The 20503-nt window shown below is 37.1% G+C and overlaps 1 protein-coding gene across 7 annotated transcripts; it reads right to left on the reverse strand.

Annotated features, from left to right (window-relative positions):
* Positions 1–1888: 1888 nt before the first annotated feature.
* RNF20 (ring finger protein 20) lies at positions 1889–20492 on the reverse strand. 7 transcript variants are annotated; one of them, XM_074282998.1, is made up of 20 exons: positions 20352–20492; positions 19298–19465; positions 18372–18539; positions 18099–18246; positions 17762–17944; positions 15791–15909; positions 13033–13179; positions 12867–12944; positions 12578–12697; positions 10101–10280; positions 9548–9683; positions 8964–9085; positions 8376–8764; positions 7652–7769; positions 7339–7488; positions 5034–5246; positions 3976–4101; positions 3670–3810; positions 3207–3308; positions 1889–2930 (listed from the first exon to the last, which is right to left on the reverse strand). In XM_074282998.1, exons 2-20 carry the CDS (start codon positions 19424–19426, stop codon positions 2754–2756), a joined length of 2946 nt encoding a protein of 981 aa, XP_074139099.1. In that variant the 5' UTR covers positions 19427–19465; positions 20352–20492; the 3' UTR covers positions 1889–2753. The 7 variants fall into 7 exon arrangements, with proteins under 7 accessions (XP_074139099.1, XP_074139104.1, XP_074139102.1 ...); XM_074283003.1 differs by having other exon boundaries at positions 17762–17938; positions 20352–20471; XM_074283001.1 differs by having other exon boundaries at positions 17762–17941; positions 20352–20471.
* Between the last annotated feature and the right edge of the window lie 11 nt (positions 20493–20503).

Below are 20503 nucleotides of genomic sequence, written 5' to 3' on the forward strand. Positions count from 1 at the left end.
GTGTTTAAACTACAAGCACAAGATGGCAGTACACCAAAAGAGGTTAGAAGGTTTTAGTAAGCTGCAAACTCAGTATGAATCTAACAGTGTCACAGCCAAGATTTAATATGATTTGGGGCCTAAATCTCACTATTCCCTGTCTCGGTCATGTTGCAGGAGATAGTCTGGTTCTGGGCACCACGTTTCCACAAAGACATTTTCAAGCTGCAGAGTCTAAAAAACAGCAACAGGAGAATAAAAGGCATGTAATTGAGATTATATGAGGACTGCCTGAAAAAACTGCAGGTGTGCAGCCTGGAGAGGAGAAGACTCAGAGAATACATGATAGCTGTCTTCAAACATATAAAGGGAACCAGGGATGTGAATAAAAATCATAATTATTATAACAGCTATCATTTATAAAGTATTTAATATGCCAGTCACTGTGCTAAGAACTTTATTTGTTATATCATATGATCCTTGCAACCACCCTGAGAGATAGGTTCTATTATCCCCATTTCACAGATGAGAAGAAAACTGTGGCAAACAGAATAAGTGACTTGCTCAAAGTCATTCATCTGAGGCTAGATAAGAATTCAGATTTTTCTGAGCCCAGGTCCAGCACTCCACCCACTGCACCACTAGATTATACTTCTTTGTTTGGCCCCAAAAAGCCTAAGTGTGAATAATGGTGAAAATTGCAAAAAGGCAAACTTTGGTTTAATGTAAAGAACATTTTTCTAAAAATGAAAGCTTTTCCCAAAGTAGAATAGGTCAGCTCTACAAAATTTCTCTTCCATGGGAGACCTTTAAGTACAAGTTGAATTGCCAGGCTTTTTTCAGTGATGGGTTGGGCCAGATGCCCACCCTGATATTTTGTGTTTGTATACTGGAGTCCTCTGCTGTTCACAAAGTGTTTTCTTCACCTGGCTATTCAGTACTCTTTGATGCTACTATCCAGCACAGCTCATGCTCATGGAAAAACTCACATTATGGCCACATCTATCATTCATCCAGCAGCTGTGCTGCCTCAAGCTCTTAGCTTTGCCACTGCCTGTCCTTCTACCTCTCGTGTCTGACAAATTAGCCTTTGTAAATTTGCAAGAGTGAAGCTTCTGTGAATCACAAAATAACGCTGTAAGGCATCTAAGAATGAAAGTTTTAGAGAAAGAAGGGATCTAGGAAATGAGCTAGTTCAACTCCTTAAGAGGCCAACAAAAACAGCTGGAGCAGAAACCAAGTTCCAACAGGGGCAAGGACTCACTTATGGCCACACAAATAGCAGCAACACAGAACTAGCACACAGATGGCTAACTGCCAAGTGAATGCACTCTCCATTCTACCATACAGGGCCATTCCTAGCTCTTCTCAAATCATTATGTTGCTAACTTAAAGAGAAAGCACAGGTTAAGTAATAGCTGTATTGCAGAATGAGGTCTGCACTGACAGTAAAGAGGCTGGCCTGGATCCTACCTCTGAGGGTCCTTCTAAATCAAGGACTCAGTGACTCAAATGAGATGAAATAAGGTTATAATTAAGAATTGCCTTACAACTATACTTTTGAGAAATGCAAATATTATTAAAATTATGATAAAAGAATCTTTATGAACTAACTGGAGTGATGGGAAGTATAGGACTATTATAAAGGATGAGAGTGAGAGAGGCCACATGAGGTAGGGAGAAGGGGAATCAAGAGGAAAACCTCTAGTCATAATTTTTAAATAGCCTATATTCATACTGAGATGGCTAAAAGAGTTTCATTAATACATAAAAATCAATGTTCTTTAAAACCTTCATCAGGTTTCTTGTGCTAAGGTGATAATTCATGTTTAAAGGAAACCCAGGAGTAGAATAGTAAGTACTGAAATGGCTTTCACCCTTCTCAAGGAAAAAACCTGTAAGACCAATATAAATTGACCCATGTTTTAATTAGCATTTGTCAAGTACAAAGTCTGATGGAAAACACTACAAACAGTCCTCTGGAAAATGAAGATTGACAATACCCCAGAAAAGTGAATAAAGAGGATTTCACAGCTCACCAAGACCTCCTGGCATCCTCCACTAGAATGCCAGCCCAGAAGGTGCTCATCATCTTGTTCTTTCATCTCTTCTAATTCTAGCCATTCTGAGAGTCAGAAAGGTGCTATTCTGTTTGCAACTACTCCAGTCTGGGAGGAATTAAAGACTTTACTTAGTACATCTTTCCACTGTGTAAAAATAAAGGTGCCAACAGATAGTCTGTAATTGGCCCTTAAAGGTCCCTGATACTTGAGGGTATCAGTACATGTTGTCTAAGGAAGAGTGCCACTAGGACACTTTTGTGCTACAAGTTTACAAACCAAATCATGCTCAAAGGCAACTTCTGCTAAGGAGCTCCAGCTTTCTTCAGTCTAAACCCAGCTGACTCTCTCCCCTTTACTGTGCTCTCCAATTAGTACAAAATCAGTACAAATACCAACTCAGTATTTTAAGGGAGAGAGGAGGAATAGGCCAACAAGCCAAGATGGCATAGTGGGCTCCTAAAGAAATTTAAGCTAGAAGGGAAGATAGTCAATTGTTTGCTTATTTTAACTTCTTCCTGCAAACTTAATCCTTTTATTTACCCAATTCTCTCACTGGAGTCACCCAGTTATTTTGGAGAAGAACATGGGCAGGAGTCTGTGAATAGCAACACATGGCCTGTCCAGTGACAACAAGGAGAGAAGAGGTAACAATTTGATGGTTCATGAAAAAATATCTATCCTGACTTTCTGTTCCTCTGCTCATAACCTGCTTCAACCAATATAGATGCGATGGAAGTCATTGGCACCAAAGGCAGCATTACACTTCGGACATTTACGCTGGCGAGTATCATAGCGTGTCTTCACACACTCAAAGCAGAAGACATGAAAGCATTTGGTAAGCACGGCATCCTTCTTGCGCATGTTGCAACATGGACAGGTTAGTCGGGCCTGAAAAGGAAAGAAGTAAAGTGAGTGAGATGCTAAATCACTACCACCACCACCATTTCATAAATGGAGAAACTAATGACTTTCCAAAACAAACAAACAAACAAATAACATACCATAGCAACGTATTAAGTTTTACTGACATTTCAAAAGGGAGTCATCCTAATGATGGGATAGAGGCTAGGTTTAATTCTCTCTCTCTCTCTGGGGATACCACTTTAAGCCTTGAATTCATTTGAGTTAAAGGAATTCAGGGATACTACTGAAGCTGTACTTTACCTTATAATCCTTAATCTCCTCCATGAGGATCTCATCACATTTAGGTACGTTGTCTGGTTTCTTTGTAGTCTCTAGCTTTCTTCGAAGTCTAGAAATATCTTCCTGTGAAAGAAAAACATCTGTTATTCATGTCTCCCCAAGAGAAAAATCAAAACAATCACCCTAGAAATTAGAATTTTTAATTCTCTTTTATTCTTTCATGAGCACTTTTCTTCCTGGGGAGAAATATGACTGCAAAAATATAACATTCTCTTTTATTTTACAATTAGCCAATCTGAAAGCCCTAATAAATTCGACCTTGAATACAATTAAGAACAGAAAAATGTAGGAAAGGGAGGAAAAAAATACTGGAAGTATCATTGGTATTTTTGGCTATCACATTTTTCCTTAACCCTATCTTTATCATAGTTTGATTCTTCAGAAAAGATCTAAAAGCAGAGTTGAACGAAGCATAAGCCAGTACCTGGGCCCGTTTAAAATTAAACATATCCTTTTCCTTGGTCACACTGTTCTCCACAATTTCATCTTGAAAATCATGAAGTTTCTTCTGTGCCAACTCTAGCTGTGCTTTGAGGTCATCTGCAAGCTGGGCTGCTTCCATTGCCTGGAAAGAATTTAATTAAAAAAAAAAAAAAAATCACCATATTGTTTCCAATGTTGAAAAACCTTAACCCAATACAGGAAATAAAAAGGGAATTATTTTATTAATATAATATATAATAACTACCCCGAGATAAACCATTACTTTCATACCTAGAAAAATGCTCACCTTGCGTTTATTCATCTCCAAAGCCTGTGTTCGAAGACCCAGCTCCTTCTCTCCTGTGCCAATGTTGCTCTGTAAGAGATGTTCCTTTTCTTCCAGTTTCCTTACTACTTGTAGCTGAGCATCCACCTTCAAAAAAAAAAAAAAAAAAAAAAAGTGGAGTTTCCAAACAAATGAGAAAAAATTTTAAAGTTTAAAATTTGATCAAACTGTTTTTAAACTTTGAACACAAAATGAAGTACTGAAATCTCAAGTTTTATTCCTGACTTTCCTAACTAAACCATTAAAAGACCCATTCAAGCATTCAAAAGCCCATTTTATTTCTCTATTGTACAAGTAAAATCTGTTTTTGTGAGTTATCAATCTCAAAGTGACAATGTATCACATACTGTTTTTTAATGCTTTGAAATCCACATTTGGAAAAAGTGAAAATGAAATTCTAACTATTGCTAAGTATTCTATCTCTTTCCCATGCTATCCTAATTTCCAAGCCATAAATTCAATCATTCACAAGCATTTCTATTTTTAAAAACTTTTTACTGGTATCATTTGCTTCAGATGTCACACCTTTAAGTACAAATATATCCCTTTCTACTTCTTACACAGGGAGCCATCTCTTGTTAAAATGTGAATACAAGAAAGAAAAGGTAATGCTGCAAAAACAATCAGCATACCTACCGAGTCTGATGGTATGTGCAATGTTTCATATTTACATTTTCTTATTTCTTAAAAGAAGACATACCATATTAGTATTTAAGATAGTCACAAAATGGAAAGGGTTTTAAAAATTTGTTTCTTTAAGGTACAATATGTATCTTTCTTACTTAGAAGAGAAAAAGATTTCTGAAGACCCTACTATTATCATTCTAAATTTTGTCTCCTTTTGTAGTCATTCCTTTCATAGTCTTATGGGCACAAAGAAAACTTAATTGTTTTAGTGAATTTGATCTTATCTCCCCATACTACCTAATAACCTAGCACTATGCCACAGAAAGACAGCTCTTATTCCTGGAGAGAACACTAAAATACATATGAGAATCCTGTCTGTCTTTCTTGCTTACCTGAGTCTTCAGGGTCAGAACCTGGTCTGCAAGCTCTTCTTTCTCCTCTTTGAGTAGTTTATGGATCTGATTTGACTTGATACGTTCTGACATCAACTTAAAATTAGCATCATCTTTTTCTCTTAACTGTTGCATTAAACGGATATTCTGCTCCTGCATATCTTCAAATGCCTGTCCTGTGACATCCATCTCTGAGAGTAGAGCATCTTCTTCCTGAAGCAATAAACAGTTTGTATTTTGAATCACAACTTCCAACTCCTGAGAACATGGCACAAATCAACTAAGCCCTTCCTAATATTCAATTAAAAAGGAAGGACAAAACTCTCATTTAAAAAACAAAGATCTTAGAAGATAAGGATACTTATTTACAAATATGAATTATTATTATTTTATTTATTATTCTAAGATAGAGACAGTCTCATATCTTATGTTTGCTCATATATCTGGATATATGCTGTAATATTTTTGAAAATTTTCTTTGTCCCAGCTATTTTAAAATATTCTTTCTTTCTTTCTTTTTTGCTGAAGCAATTGGGGTTAAGTGACTTGCACAGGGTCATACAGTTGGAAGTGTTAAGTATCTGAGGCCAAATTTGAACTCAGGTCCTATGGACTTCAGGGCTGGTGCTCTTATCCACTGCGCCACTTAGCTGCCTCAAAACTTTATTGCTTTTAGCCTCTATGTTACAGATTAATCTATATGTATTTATTACATGCAGATTTATTTAATATTTATTTTGTGGAAGATACAATTTTTAAAATGCAAATATAATCTCTGTCCAAAGAGCACTAGAACTCAATGCAAAAGGAAAAAGAGCAACTTAAAGGAAGATAAAAATTATCCTCTAGGGGAAGAGAGAAACTTTCATGGAAAAAAAAAGCACATGAACCAAATCTTAAAGCATAATGCTAGAGAGATGAGGCTGAGGGTTAAGTAACAAGCATAAGCAAAGGTTCAAAAGCAGAAAAACAAGGGGACACTGGAAAAGGGTTAAAAGCTAAAAAAGGAAGTTGGGGCCAGAATCTGGAGGCTCCTGAACATCTGGGCAACGAGAATGGACTATATTTGGAAAATAGTGGCAAGCAACTAAATGTGTTTAGAAAGGGCTGACATGATCAGAGTTACAATTTATGATAATTAAATTGATAGCAGTATATAGGACAGATCTGACTAAAAAATGAGAGTAATCAAGAGAGTTGTAATAGTCCAGGTTAAAGGTAATGAGGGTCGCGATAAGATGTCAGTAATGGGATAGAAAAAAAGGGAACATGAAAAAAACCTCAGAGAAATTGAATCAAAAAGACTTAGTTAACTGAATATTGGTGGAAAAAAAAGGGCAGGAGTCAAAGATGACTGGGACAAAGATGCCACTAATAGAAACGCAAAGTTGAGGGGGAGAGGAAAGTTTTAGGAAAAGAGCATGAATTTAATTTTGAATTTGTAGAATTTTAAGTGGTACCAAGCAACCTAGACTGGGACAGCCAGCAGAGGGTTGGAAAAGTAGGCCTAGCAGAAAGCAAGAATTATTATCACTGCCGTTGCTGTCATTATTATTACTTTCAAAAACATATCATATAAACATTAGCTGTTAAAGTTTGCTAAATGCTATACAAAACATTTTATCATCATAAGAACCTTGTGAGATAGTTATCAATATTTTTATCTCATTTTACTGAGAAGGAAGAAACTGATATTCAGAGAGATTGAGGTAATTTGCGAATAGCTACACAGATATTGGGATCTGATCCCAGGCCTCCTGACTCTAAAGTCTCCATTCCACAACATCTACAGAGATATGACAGCTGAAGCTATAGGGAGGGAGATATCAATACAGTATAATTTAACATGGCAGTAAACTTTTCTGGAAAAAAAAAGGGAAAGCACTAACAAACAAATTTTATAAAAACTGAAATGATTCCACTTTTATTTAACCCAGTTTACACAAAACCTAATATGTCCATCTGTATTCAATAAATGCTGGCTAATTTTTATAATACATATTATATACATTCATTAACTATATTTACATAATCACTGGTATGTATGCATGATATGCACAGCTATCTGTTAGAGTAAAAGTTATATATATATATACATATCCATACACCGTACATATATGGAATAGGTACATATATAAAAGCTTCCCCAATCTAAATGGCAATTTCATTACTAAACTTACCTCTTCTAAACAGAACTAATTATATAGCACAGAAGCAAGTTATTAAAGTAGCAAATTTTCCCTATATTTATTTCAGTTAAGGCCTCTTTCCTTGCTTAAAGGTCATTTTCAAGGTCTTGTCTCACCTGCTTTGCCACAGCCAGTTTCTTCTGCAAGTATTCTATTTGCTCTTCCACTGCCTTGATTTTGCGTAGGGCATCTTCATCAGCCATTTTTTTGCTTTCCTTTTTCTCTTTATCCTCTAAGTCCTTGAGCCTTTGCCTCAGATCTTCCAACTTGAAGAAGAAAACAATCAGATGATACAGGCATAGAGCATTATTAGGTATATAAAATCCCTTCCCCTATTTGGCCTAGCAAACCCTTTTACAACAATGGTTTTCTTGAGGAACTCCACACAAACAAGATGATTAACTGAGTAACAGACAAACAGAAAGTTACCTCAGCCTTGGCCTTTTTTTCAGCTGCCATTAGTTGAACCTTGTCTCTTTGCTCCTTCGGAGCAGAACGATACATATCTAGCAAGAGTTTCATCTCCTTCTGGCTTTCTTGTGCCTTCCTATTGACAAAAGGAACACACAAAGTTGGCGAAGGTGATGCCCAGCACTGAACTGTCATGTGGTACAAATTAATTAAAGCAAAATTTTATTCTGCTCTTGGCTTCTCTACAATGTAAAACATTTACATACTGTCCCTAGACACTAGGAAATTCCTGAGACTTGGTGAATGGAGAATTATATCATTAATACATATATCGATCCCTTGAGGGAAACATGAGGTAACAGAACAACAAAAAAAAAAAAAAAAAAAAAAAAGAGAGAGATTTTTAAGTGTTCCATTTTGTTCAATGACAAAACTAATAAAAGTCCAACTAGTGAAACTATTTACACTTGCTGAGATCTACTGAATAGTCATAATTACTAATCAAGCCCAGGAAGCTAATACCATTATACAAATTAAGATTTCTGAACAGCAAGGCAAGGAAATAGGGCTCTTCCTTATACTTAGCTTCTAAATCAGACCACCTAATAAGCAATCAGGACATCTGAGTTGTTGTGACAATGTCTGTGGTCACATTGATTAGTCAACTAGCTGCTTTCACCATTAGTAAACAATATCTGGTACAGTCATTTCATGAGGACCATAAATTGATACTGGCTCTTACTTGAGTTCAGCCTTCAGTTGTTTAATCAGCTCTGCTTCTTTTTTCCTTCCATCTTCATGCTTTCCTTTCTCCTTATCTTTGCTGGATTCTCGGTCCTTTTCTGATTCTTTCTGCTTCTGCTTCTCCCGCTCTCGCTCCTTTTCTTTTTCTCGCTCTCTTTCTTTTTCTTTTTCTTTCTCCCGTTCTCTCTCCTTTTCACGCCTTTCTCGTTCACGTTCTTCCTCATCTCTTTTGGCCTTGGTCTCATTTGCCTCTTCCTGAGCAGCCTTGGATGCTGAGGTCTGGGTAGAAGAGTCCTCTGGCTCCTGCTTGATATCTATAGGTTCTTCCTTGGGATCTTCAGTACTAGACTGGGACTGCAGAAGGCCACTGCCACTCCGGAGGCGGGTCTGGAAGGCCAAAATGGAGAAAAAGCAGGAGACAGTTAGAATAACCCATTGAACCACTCACATTATATCTCTTTTCCTTCCAAAAGGAGTATTATGCCTGAAATCTTAAATGTTTAAACACAGTAGATAATGCAAAAGAGCAAGCTAAATGGTGCTCTCAGCTTAGAGATCAGTTTTCCCACTCACCCCTTCCAGTTACCTTGCTCAAATCAGACTGGGCCTCTCTTAGTTTGCGCTTATACCTTAAGACCTCCCCCTTTAGTTGATGATTGTGATTCTGAAGGCTGCTGATAAGGTGACGCATTTCCCGGTTTATGGGTCCTGAAAACAAAAACAAAAGTTTATCAAGAAATTGTGAAATTGGCAAAATTATAAGGACAAAAACAACAGTATGATTCAGAAACCTATTAAAGGCAGCACAGTAGGGGAAAACATCTCTGGATTTGAAATCAAAGGATTTCAATTTAGGTCCTGGCTCTGCAATTTATTCCCTACATGTCCTAGGGAAAAATCAATTAACCTCCATGAGCTTCTCAAAGGTTCTTTCCTGCCTAAATTTATGATTCTACAAGTGAAAAAAATTACCTACTATAATTACTTCTCTGAGCTTAAAAAAAAACTGATCCACTTCAATTAATCTCAAAATAAGATATGAACTTCATTTAATTATGATATTTGATACTAAAGTAAATCTGGGTTAATTTTTATCCCAACCAAAACCAAATTTTTCAAAGAGTCATTAATAGCAGATCCATTTTAGGAGAGAGAGAGACAGATTCTTACCTGCTTGCTCATTGGCAGCCAGGGTCTGCTCAAATTCTATCCTCAACATTTCATACTCCTTGCGGACCTGTGCTAGTGTATCTTCTAACTGGATCACTTCTGTCCTTAACTTCTTGTGCAGGCTAACTTCATCACGCTAAACAGAGGAAAGGGAGAAATCATTACTATTGGGAAACAGATATATATCATTCTTCTGTCAAACTGATCAAAATGAATCAAATTTCTATTTTATCTCCCAGATTTGCTCCACAATGACCCAAGAAATATGAAAATGTCAGGAAAAAAAAGGATTATCACTCTGAGAAGTTCCAGAGACTGTCAACATTTATTGAACAACCACTCTATATAAAACACTATATTGAACATTGACAGGAAACAGAAAAGAAATAAAAAAATGACCAAAACTGAGGATACTGAAATCTAATTAGAGAGATAACATATAAGCAAAATATAACAAATATGAAAAAAAATCATCATTGATCAAACTATATGTAAAGAGAAGGCAATGTTTAGAAAGCTTTTATAAAGTAGAGAAGAAATAAAGGCTTATTACCTCAATGAGTTCCACCTGGCGTTGGTGAGTCCCCCTAGTGCCATGAAGCAGAGTACGAGCTTCATCCAAATGTGCTTTCAACTGCAAACTCTCATTATAGAGGACAGAAAACTGTGATTGCATACATCGATATTCTGGAGTTTCCTTTACCACTTCTTCCACAGCACTCCGCAACTCCACCTATATAGGTATATCCCCGCAAAGAGCAGGAGAAAGGTCAGAAATACAATTGCCATAAGAAGCCATGATAGCACCTTTATGCAGTTCACTCCCCAGATCTACATGTCCAACCCTGATAATGAGCTATGGACCAATAGCTCTTCTAAATTTGGACCCTCTTCTAAATTTGCCTCTTTTGAGTTGAGTGCCATCATCTCTCCAGTCAGCCAAGCAACAGCTTTAATGTAATCTCTGATTCATCTCTCTTAACCCACAAATCCAATTAGCTGCACAAATCTCATTATTGCTACCTCCACAATATCTTTCAAAAATATCTTCTCTCCATTCATGTAACCATCATAGTCTAGGCCTTTCCCATCTGATACCCCTACCGAGTAATAGCCTCTTCCTAATTGATCTCCCTGTCTGTCCCTACTACAATCTCCTCAACCAAGTAAACACAGTGTTTTTAAAATTCTTGAAGTTCAATATCACTCTTATTCAAACTCCAGTAGCTTACTTCTTAATTCCAGAATCAATTAAAAATTTTTGCTTGGGGAAGCTAGGTGGCACAATGGATAGAACACCAGAACAAGAGTACCTGAGGTCAAATCTGACCTCAGATACTTAACACTTCCTAGTCCCTAGGCAAGCCACTTAACCCCAATTGCCTCAGCAAAAAAATAAAAAATTTCTGCTTGACATTTCACATCTCCATCTTTTACAACATAACTTCATCTTTACTTTCCAGTCTTATTATATATGCTACTTCCCTCCACAAAATCTACAGTCCAGCCAAAAAAGCTGTTCCTCTCACAGTATACCCTCTCCTGGATCTGGATGTCTGCAATGGCTCTTTAACGCCTAAATTATTCTCCCCTCTCATTTCCACTCCTGATAGATGGTGAATTTTTTAAAGACTCAGCTCAACTTCTACCTTCTTCAAGCTCTTTCCTAATGCCTACTAGGCTATTATATTTTTCTCCTAAGATATATTTGTATCTCTTTTGCAGATGCCTACATATGTGAACATTATCTCCCCTATTAGAATGCAGACTTCTTAAAAAACAGACTGTTTTGCTTTTATCTTTCTATCTGCAACACTAGCAAACAGTAGGATATTTAATAAATTTGATTAAATAATATCAAAGATAAAATTTCATAAGATGTTCAGTGCAGTGTTTTGTACATAGTAGTTTATGCTTTAAACATTAGCAAAAGATATCAAAATACAGTTCATTCATAAAGCAGTGTAAAAACATCAAGAAAAATAAATCTACCAATTCTAACAAAAGTGAGCATCAGAAGTTTATTCTACCAGATTTGTCCTTTCCTAATGAGTCTGTCTACAAAGATTCATTCCCTCATTTTTCTTTAACAACTCAACCATGAAAGATCTCAAATGATAATGGGACTCGTCTTCTGAAAGCACCTCTGTAGCTAATTTTGAAACAAAGTCTTTCTCAGTCTAAAATGAAACAGAAATGCTACTTCTTAACTAAGCATCTATTTTCTACACAAGCCTATAGGCATCATTATGAGCCTCTATTACTCTTAGAAGTATAGGAAGAACAATAAGATTGATTCCATCACTAAAGAAGAGAACAACTGCAAAATCTCTATTAATGATAGTAATGAAAAACAAAGCCTGGAATGAAATCTCAAGCTAAGCAAAATACAAGTAGGCAAGGAAAAAGTCATTTTTTACTTGTAAATATATAATCCAATTCATCAAAAAGATAACTTTTATCATTTTATTCTGTAAGTTAAATATAGATGACTACATACCAACAAGGGGAAAAAAGCCCTAAGGCCATCTCTGCCTGGAATACACTAATCAATTTGATAAGCAGATTCTATATAAAGAAAACATTATGGTTATCTACAATTCTCTTCATGTACCACAAGATGGCTGACTTGACTAAAAGGAGCAACACTATTTCTATTATAGATCTTGGACAAAGCCCCAAAATACAATTTTATAAGTTTAAAAATAAGTAAAAATGGAAATATATGTCATTTAGCAAAATTTTTACTCATATTTCATATTTCCTGAACATCAAAAATGAAATGGATCAAGTGCTTATCAGGGATAGAAGCATATTATTTATTAGAAAAATGAAAAACCAATATTATCATATCTCCTAAACTGAACTACCAAATATAGCCTAAGCAAAACAACACAAATTTTTATTTCTCCTTTATGAATTGTGTGTTGACCTATGGATGAAAAACCTTAAGAATTACCCTGAGCAAAGAATTAGCAAAAATGCACACATCACTGGCCTATGAAACTTTCTGGGGAATTACTATCATACCTTAAGCTTCTCATTGTGGGCAGTCACTTCTTCCAAGTCTTGGCGAAGTTTCTCCAGCTCACAAAGACGGTTCTGAGCCAATTCTTTGTTCTCCTCAAGCTCAGCATTCATCTCTTCAAACTTGAAAGTGTGGGAAAAGTGATCAAACAAAATTAGAAGAAAAAGACTGTACCTCAAGCATCTTTTCCTCTCTGATTTCTGGATACAATGTAATTTCAATTTTCCAAAGTAAAACTGCAGTTAGTCCCTAAAAAACACAACCTTACACAGATATTGAGATTTTCTTTACCTTTCGAGCATTAATTGTGATCGTGCCACCATAGAGACTGCTTCCAGCTCCATACACCTTATAACCTTTGGAATTCACCTACAAAGAAGAAAAAAGTTCTTTAGCAAGATCTCCTAGGATCTTAATCTGAGCTCTAGAATTAGACTTCTGAAAGGCAATTGCTTACCCGCTCTAACACCTCAGCAAGGTGCCGGTTAAGGCGCTGCTCCCTCTTGCGTATTTTGTCAATATCCCATTGCAAATCATCAATCATCGTCTCTAAAACAGACACTCGTGACTCTGCAGTTTCTACTTTACTCTGCAACTTAGAAAACTGTTGTCCCAGGAACAAACATTCAGAAGAACAGAAAGAAAACAATAAACAGAAAATTATAGATAGTATACTAAACTAGTTCCTAAATCTCTCATAACACTAAAATATATCACAGCAAATAAAGTTGACAAGTTTCACCTAAAGGCAATAAGAATATTCTTAATAACTACAGAAATTTTATAGAACTTTCATATTTGCAAAGCTCTGTGCATATATATTTTATCTCACTTAATCTCCTTAATGACCTCTGGACCACTACATCTCCAGAAGTTTATAAGATTAATAGGACTCTGGGCCATAAGGAAAACACTGTTTAATACTCACTAAATGTCCTATCCCAGATAAGCACCATTTGCCAAAAAAAAGACATCATGGTATATTCTCCTAGGTGGATCTGTTCCACAAAAGGTTGTAACAAGAAAGCTCCCTTCAATATTCAATAATACATGGGACTGCTAGGTGGCGCAGTAGATAGGGCATCAGTCCTGAAGTCAGGAGGACCAGAGTTCAAACCTGGTCTCAGTCACTTAACACTTCCTAATTGTGTGATCCTGGGCAAGTCACTTAATCCCAACTGCCTCAGGGGAAAAATATATATATATAATATATATATATATATTCAATAATATACTCAATAAGATAAATATTTCTACAAAAAAAAAAATTAAAAGGATACCCAGAAATAATTACTTTCCCTTAATAACCAACTACACAGGATAAAACTTTTAAATATCCATAGACCCAATATAAAGAACAGATATAAAGAACTGTCCATGCTTTAACCATCAAACTTAAATCACATAATTTTAAACACCAAACAGGACTTTCTTTTGGTTCTGAAACTAATAAGAGATGAAAATAGTTTTGCTCTTAATTTATTTAGGAACTCTAATATATTTATCTTATAATAGTACATATTAAGAGTCAGCTGTGCAAGTGTTGTAGTCTACAAAAAATAAGCTCCCTGGGAGCAGAGATAATTTTTAAAAAACAAATTTCCTATTTTCTGAAGAATTCTCTGAACATACCAAGTGTTATCAGCTTAATGAGAACTCAATACTTAAAAGCAAATGGTGACTTATTCCATAAATAGTAAACAATTTTAAAAACTAATTATTTAGGGGCAGCTAGGTGGCATAGTGGGTGCACTCAGGAGGACCTGAGTTCAAATCTGGACTCAAGATACTTAGTACTTCCTAGCTGCGTGACCCTGGACAAGTCACTTAACTGCAATTGCCTCAGCAACCAAAAAAAAAAAAAAAAAAAAAACCCAAAAAACCAAAAACTCTAATTATTTATTTTTAAAGCTTGCCTTAGCTGACCAAAAAAACCCAAAGTATCCAATGTCCAAAAATTTAAACAAAATAAAATCTGTTTCAGTTTAAAGGAAAAGATCGAGTTTGACATTCTTAGGGATTCATGAGATTATAATCCTTGTTCTATGAAGTATCAAGTCAATAATAAAAACATCTGTCATATTTAGAATGGGAAATGAACTACGGATAGAATACAAGTGCTGTTTTTAATCATCTATCTTTAAATATCTCTAATCACTTCCCTACTTACTTTACAACTCTAGCATTTCCTAAGAAACAATGCACAAAAATTTGCTTTACCACATCACATATAGAATTAATAGTTTTTATAAACCAAACTGAAAACCAAAGGAAATATTCATGGTGATAAAAAGAATTTCTACCTTATAACTTGTCTCCTTGTTAAAAGAAAATGTGTGTGTATGTATGTGTATTTGAATGTGATTCTCTAATTTGCAATTGCTGAACAAGACTGAACAAGAAGTGAACAAGAAAAATAATAATAGTGTATTTGTGTATTTCACAAACAATATGGTCATTTCATCCTCAAAAGTCTCCTGGTAAGGTGAGATATTATTATCCCTATGAGAAACACAAGGTTCAGAGTTTATGCATGAAGAAAAAGCATTTATTAAGCATTTAGTCTATGGCAGGAACTATGCTAATTGCTGAGAATACAAACACAAGCAAGCAAGATACCCCTTATGGAATAAATGGAAGCTGAGTAGATCTGGTAGCACAGTCCGCAGTTGGCCAAAAACTAGCCAGATGACTTAGTTCAAGGCTGCCTAGCAGAGTCCAGGGCCACAGGGGCAGAATTGTAAGTTTCATTAAATTTAAATGACTTGCTCATACTGCAGCTACTAAATACTGACAGGGCTTACTTTGAGGAAATAAAAGATTATAAATCATTTTGCAAATCTAAAAGTCTTATGTCAGCAAGTAGCTGCTATCATAGTATTCCTGGAGGAAAAGAATATAAAGTGTATGTGCACGTGTGTGTTTTATTTGTTATTATGCTCAAATAAGAGTAGAATTAGAACCCAGGTCTTTTGATTCCCACTCCAGAATTCGTTCCACTGTACCACAGGAATTTCCCCTTTTGTTCCCATTGAGTTTTGATTCTTCACACCTGGTTAAGTATTAATCTATATACTCTTCTAACAATAACCTTCCTGTTGTAAAATAATCAATGTAGTAGTATACAGTATTACCAATGGAAAGTCTGACATGCACCACTGGTAGAAAACATAAAAACACAAAAGAGAACATAGTTTTCTATTCTGATCAGGTACCTCCTGAGACATGGTACGATGCTTCTCCTGAAGAAGGTCTGCCAATTCTTGAAGCCGTCCATTCTCATGGGACAAGAAGGAGTTAAGTTCCTGAACAGCTTCCTCTACAACCAAAGCATCTGGGGCAACAAAAACAGATGAAGTATTTTAATTAAGTTACGTAAGTGATGGCAAAATCACATCATCTTATTATCCATGCACTGCTACTAAAAACTTATGATTTACACATTCAAGGCTGAAGGACCATTGATGTAGTTAGTTCTTTTGCCAGTAAGGTTACCAGTTATCAGTATCTTATGTATAAACAATTCCAGCTACATACATTTTTCTTTCTTTCTTTCTTTTTTTTTTTTTTTTGGTAGCATTTTATTATTTCCCCAATTATATTAAAAACCATTTTAAATACTTTTTAAAAACATTTTGAGCTCCAAATTCTATTCTCCCTTCCTTCCCTCTGCCTAAGATGATAAGCAATATAATATACATTGTATAAGTAAAATCATGTAAAATATTTACAGATTAGTCATTTTGTAGGAGAGAGAAAGAAAGAAGAAAATAAGATACATCAATCTATTCTCAGATTACATCAATTCTTTTTCAAGAGGCAGATAACATTTTTCCATCATGAGTTCTTTAGTACCATCATGGATCACTGTCATTCATAGTTCTTCATGATACAATGTTGCTATTACAACTTATAATGTTGCCCTGCTTTTGCTTACTTCACTTTGTAAAAATTCATGTAAATTTTTCCAGGTTTTTCTGAAATCATCCTACTTGTCATTTCTCATAGCATGAGAATATTCCATCACAATTATATGTCACAATTTGGTCAGCCATTCTCCAATTGATGAGCATTCCCTCAATTTCCAATTCTTAGCTGCTACAAAAGAAATGCTATATTTTCATATAGATTTTTTTTCCCTTTTAAAAAAAAACATCTTTGGGATACAAACTTGGTAGTGGTATTGCTGAATCAAAAGTTATCAGGTTTTATAGCCCTTTAGGCACAGTTCCAAATTGCTCTCCAGAGTAGTTGAATCAGTTCACAATTCCACCAACAATGCAATACTATACTAGTTTTCTCACACCCCCTCCAACATTTATAATTTTGGTTTTTGTCACATTAGTCAATCTGATGGCTATGAGGTGGCACCTCAGAATTATTTTAATTTATATTTATCTAATTAATAAGGATTAAGATAATTGTTCCATGATTATATATAGCTTTGTTTTGTCTAGTTCAGCAAAAATTTTAATACTCTGTGATGTTTGTAACGTTCCATAAGCAACACAGTATCACTAGGAAAATACCAATGTCTACAAAGATAATGTTTTATATTAGGAAACGGCTTGGGATCATTGAAATCATGGTACTGTTTCTCACATACCATCTAGCCTAGTCTCTTACTAGCTTTTACATAGTGTTTTAAGGTTTGCAAAATGCTTTACAAGTATTATCTCAGTTTATCTTTAAAACAATCTTCAAAGGTATGTGCTATTATCATTATCCCCATTTTACATAAGAGGAAACTAAGGCAGACGAGGTTTAAGTGAATTATCTAAGGTCACACACTTAGTAAATATCTGAGGCTAGATTTAAACTTAAAGATCTACTTCACTCTAGATCCAGGAACCTATCACCATATGACCAACATGTCTCTATTTCTGGATCCAGCTCATTACATCCACAATTCTTTTCCAAGACTGATTAAGTCAATGTCATAAACTTGGCAATACGGTCCAATAGAATATAAACTCCTTGAGGAGGTTTCATTTTTTAATTTGTAACTCCAGTTCCCAGATTCTTTCTCTATTAAGTCAAATTAAAATTTAGGGCAAAGGGAATTGAGCATGACTTTATACGCACATAGGTTTTACATAAATGTATTAATTCCTGTGGATGTACAATGAACACAAGCATCCAAATGCATTTCCATTTCCCCCTGTATCGCTTATTAACTGGCTCACCTCCACTGTTTAGCTTGCGAAAAAGTACATCCACCTTTTCTTGCAGTTTGTCATAGACTGTCACTATCTGAGACACAGCTCGACGAGAGGACTCCACACGCTCCTGTAGCTGTGATTCCATCTCCTCACTGGTACTGCTGGCCAAAGTAGCAAGGAAGGAGAAAGCTGGCTCCAGACCTTCTCCTCAAGGCAAGAGATAAAAGCAAAATAATCACAAAACTGGAAAGCATGCAACTCTCTTCTCCTGAAATGATAAGATGTCCCCATAATCCCCTCAGCAAAACTTTTCTACCAAATATATACACAGAGTGTGGCATATCACTACAAAAATATTCACCTCTGTCTCGGTCATCTTTACGTTCCTGATTGCTATCTGAATCTGGTTCTGGTTCAGGAACTACAAGGGCTTTTCTTTCTGTGAGCAAGTCTCCTAAGCCCTGTTCCAGATCATAGCGTTTAAGGATGATGCGGATATTTTCATCAAACTGGAAAAAAAGGGATACAATACGAAAAGACAAACTTTATTCTAGGATTAGAGAGAGTTCTAAGGAAGGTAACAATTCTCTAATTAGGAACCAAAGATGAAGAAGTAAGCAAACACAGAACCTACTTGACTCCAATACCGGTTAACAATAAGTAAAGAAGCGTCATCGGTGGCCTGCCGGCGCTCCAATTTCTCAATATGCTCTCGCAGTTCATCCTCAATGGTCTGCCTCTGATCTAGCATCTCTGCCAGTTTACGATTTTTGGTCTGCAGCGTGCGGATGTCTAACTCCTCCTGCCATACAATATCAATTCTATTAATGTCATTATAAAAATCACTGAACAAATAACATGATAGATCAACCAGGGCAATTTATTGTGTTTACATATTATTTCTACTACAAAATAAATAAAACTGTACATAAAATTTCAAGCACTGAATCTCTTTAAAATTTCCAACAGAAAAAGCCGTAAAAGAAAAAGAGAAGAAGGGAAGAATGGGAGTAAAAAAGATGGACTAATGAAACAAATAGATTCATGCTATAGCACGAATAAAGAAAATAGCAATTTAAATACACCAAGGCTTCAAAATTACAAATTACTCTTGGGATACACTTTTGTGTGTGTGTGTGTGATAAAAATCGTTTTATCCTTAGAACAATTCTGAGAGGCAGGCTAAGCCTTCTATCCAACAGGCCACCTAGCTGCACTATTTTCTGGTGTGTGACTTTATTCTTGACATTTTCCTTACCTGGAATAACTTCCTCCTGCAAACTTATTAGAAACCTGCTCTTCATTCAAGGGCCACAACACCAGCTCTCATTAAACATACAACCCTCAGCTACCCCACGATGAAAAAGGGCCATCTTCCACAGTCCTGTTGAGCTGTTGCAGCTATTTGTGAAAAGCGCTTATTTTTCCCAGGAGTTTATAATAAGCCCATGAACAAAAGCCAGACTGCATTCACCAAGTATGGCCAGCAACTCGGTACTCAAAAAATGTTTACTTCACAGAAATAACTTGGTAAAGAAGGTGAGTCTCTGAGGTACATACCGTGGAGGACACACCCCCTAGTTTAATAGTTTCTACTGTGGTCCCTGAGTCTTCTACAGCAGCCTTCTTTTCCGGAGGTACGGAGGTACCGGGCTCCCCAGCTGCTCTCTTATTGCCGATCCCTGACATTTTGACTGAACAGATGATTGTCAACGTTTCTGGTTCTTCCTGGAAAAAGTGAATTCACACAGTTACAGAGGTTAGGGACTCACCTCAAATGTGGAAAAAGGGAAGGGAAGAAGGAAGGAAGGGAGAAAGGGAGTTAGGAAGGAAGGGAAGGGGAAAGGAAGGGAGGGAGGAAGAGAAGAGGGAGGGAGGGAGTTAAAGAGGAAGGAAGGGAAGAGGAAAGAAAGGGAGGGAAGGAGAGAGTGAAGGAGGAGGGAGGGAAGACGTGCTTTAGGGCTCAAGTCCCAAAGACAATATGTAAAGCTTCCGTTTCTCCCACTGACCTCTCCGGCTTGGGTCCCATAAGTTCCACCCGAGCCTCAGAATGGTCTTCGAAAAGGGGGAGGGGGCCCGAAGCGGCCCGAAGCCAGGCAGTGCCTTAGGAGCTGGAGCAGTCCGGGGCTCTCAAAGGCCCGGGGTGTGGGAGGGGGTGCGGGTTTGATTCGCGGAGGGGGAGGGGCATCCTCAGGGAGCGGCTGGCCTGGAAGCCTGGGGGGGGAGGGCGGGTCGGGGAGCGCAGAGGAGGGACGGCGGTTCCGGAGAGGCGCGGGGGTCACTCAGAGGGAGGAATTGGGGAGAGCCGGGGAGGTCCACAGGGCCCAGCCACGCGAGGGCTCCGGGGCGTGGGGAGCCGCTCCGATCCCAAAAGGAGAACAAGGGGTATGCCCAGTGTAAATCAGAAGATCTCCAAGCTCCCGGCCCTAAACTGAGGAAGCCGGTTACACGGTGACACCCATCGAGAACCCCTCTGGAGCGAGGGAATTAAAGCAAGAGCCGGAAGTTCCTCGATCCCTCCGGCTGGGACTTCTACGAAGTGGGCGGAGAAGAGGAGGGGGAAGTTCTCCTCCCAGGGGGATACAGTAAGAGACCTGAGGCAGCAGATACTTACCCCAGTGTGCCTGGGCCACTCTTCGACCTCTCACCCCTGACCTGGGGCGGGGATAAAGCCAAACTTCCGGAGGCGGGGCAAAATCCCGGAAGGAGGGAAAGAACCAAGATGTCTCTTTCCTCTCAGCAGCCAAGCTAGACCGGGCGGAAGTG

The sequence above is a fragment of the Sminthopsis crassicaudata genome, chromosome 1 (assembly GCF_048593235.1).
Source record: "Sminthopsis crassicaudata isolate SCR6 chromosome 1, ASM4859323v1, whole genome shotgun sequence".
Classification (NCBI taxonomy): Eukaryota; Metazoa; Chordata; class Mammalia; order Dasyuromorphia; family Dasyuridae; genus Sminthopsis; species Sminthopsis crassicaudata.

Bases quoted from the DNA above. Each gene is read 5' to 3' on its own strand.
- RNF20 (XM_074282998.1), bottom strand. From the start codon at position 19,426: ATGTCAGGGATCGGCAATAAGAGAGCAGCTGGGGAGCCCGGTACCTCC. The intron at 15,910-17,761 runs GTGAGCCAGTTA...TTGTTGCCCCAG, and splicing joins TCGCAAGCTAAACAGTGGAG to ATGCTTTGGTTGTAGAGGAA. The intron at 9,684-10,100 runs GTAATAAGCCTT...TCCTCTGTTTAG, and splicing joins GCCAGGTGGAACTCATTGAG to CGTGATGAAGTTAGCCTGCA.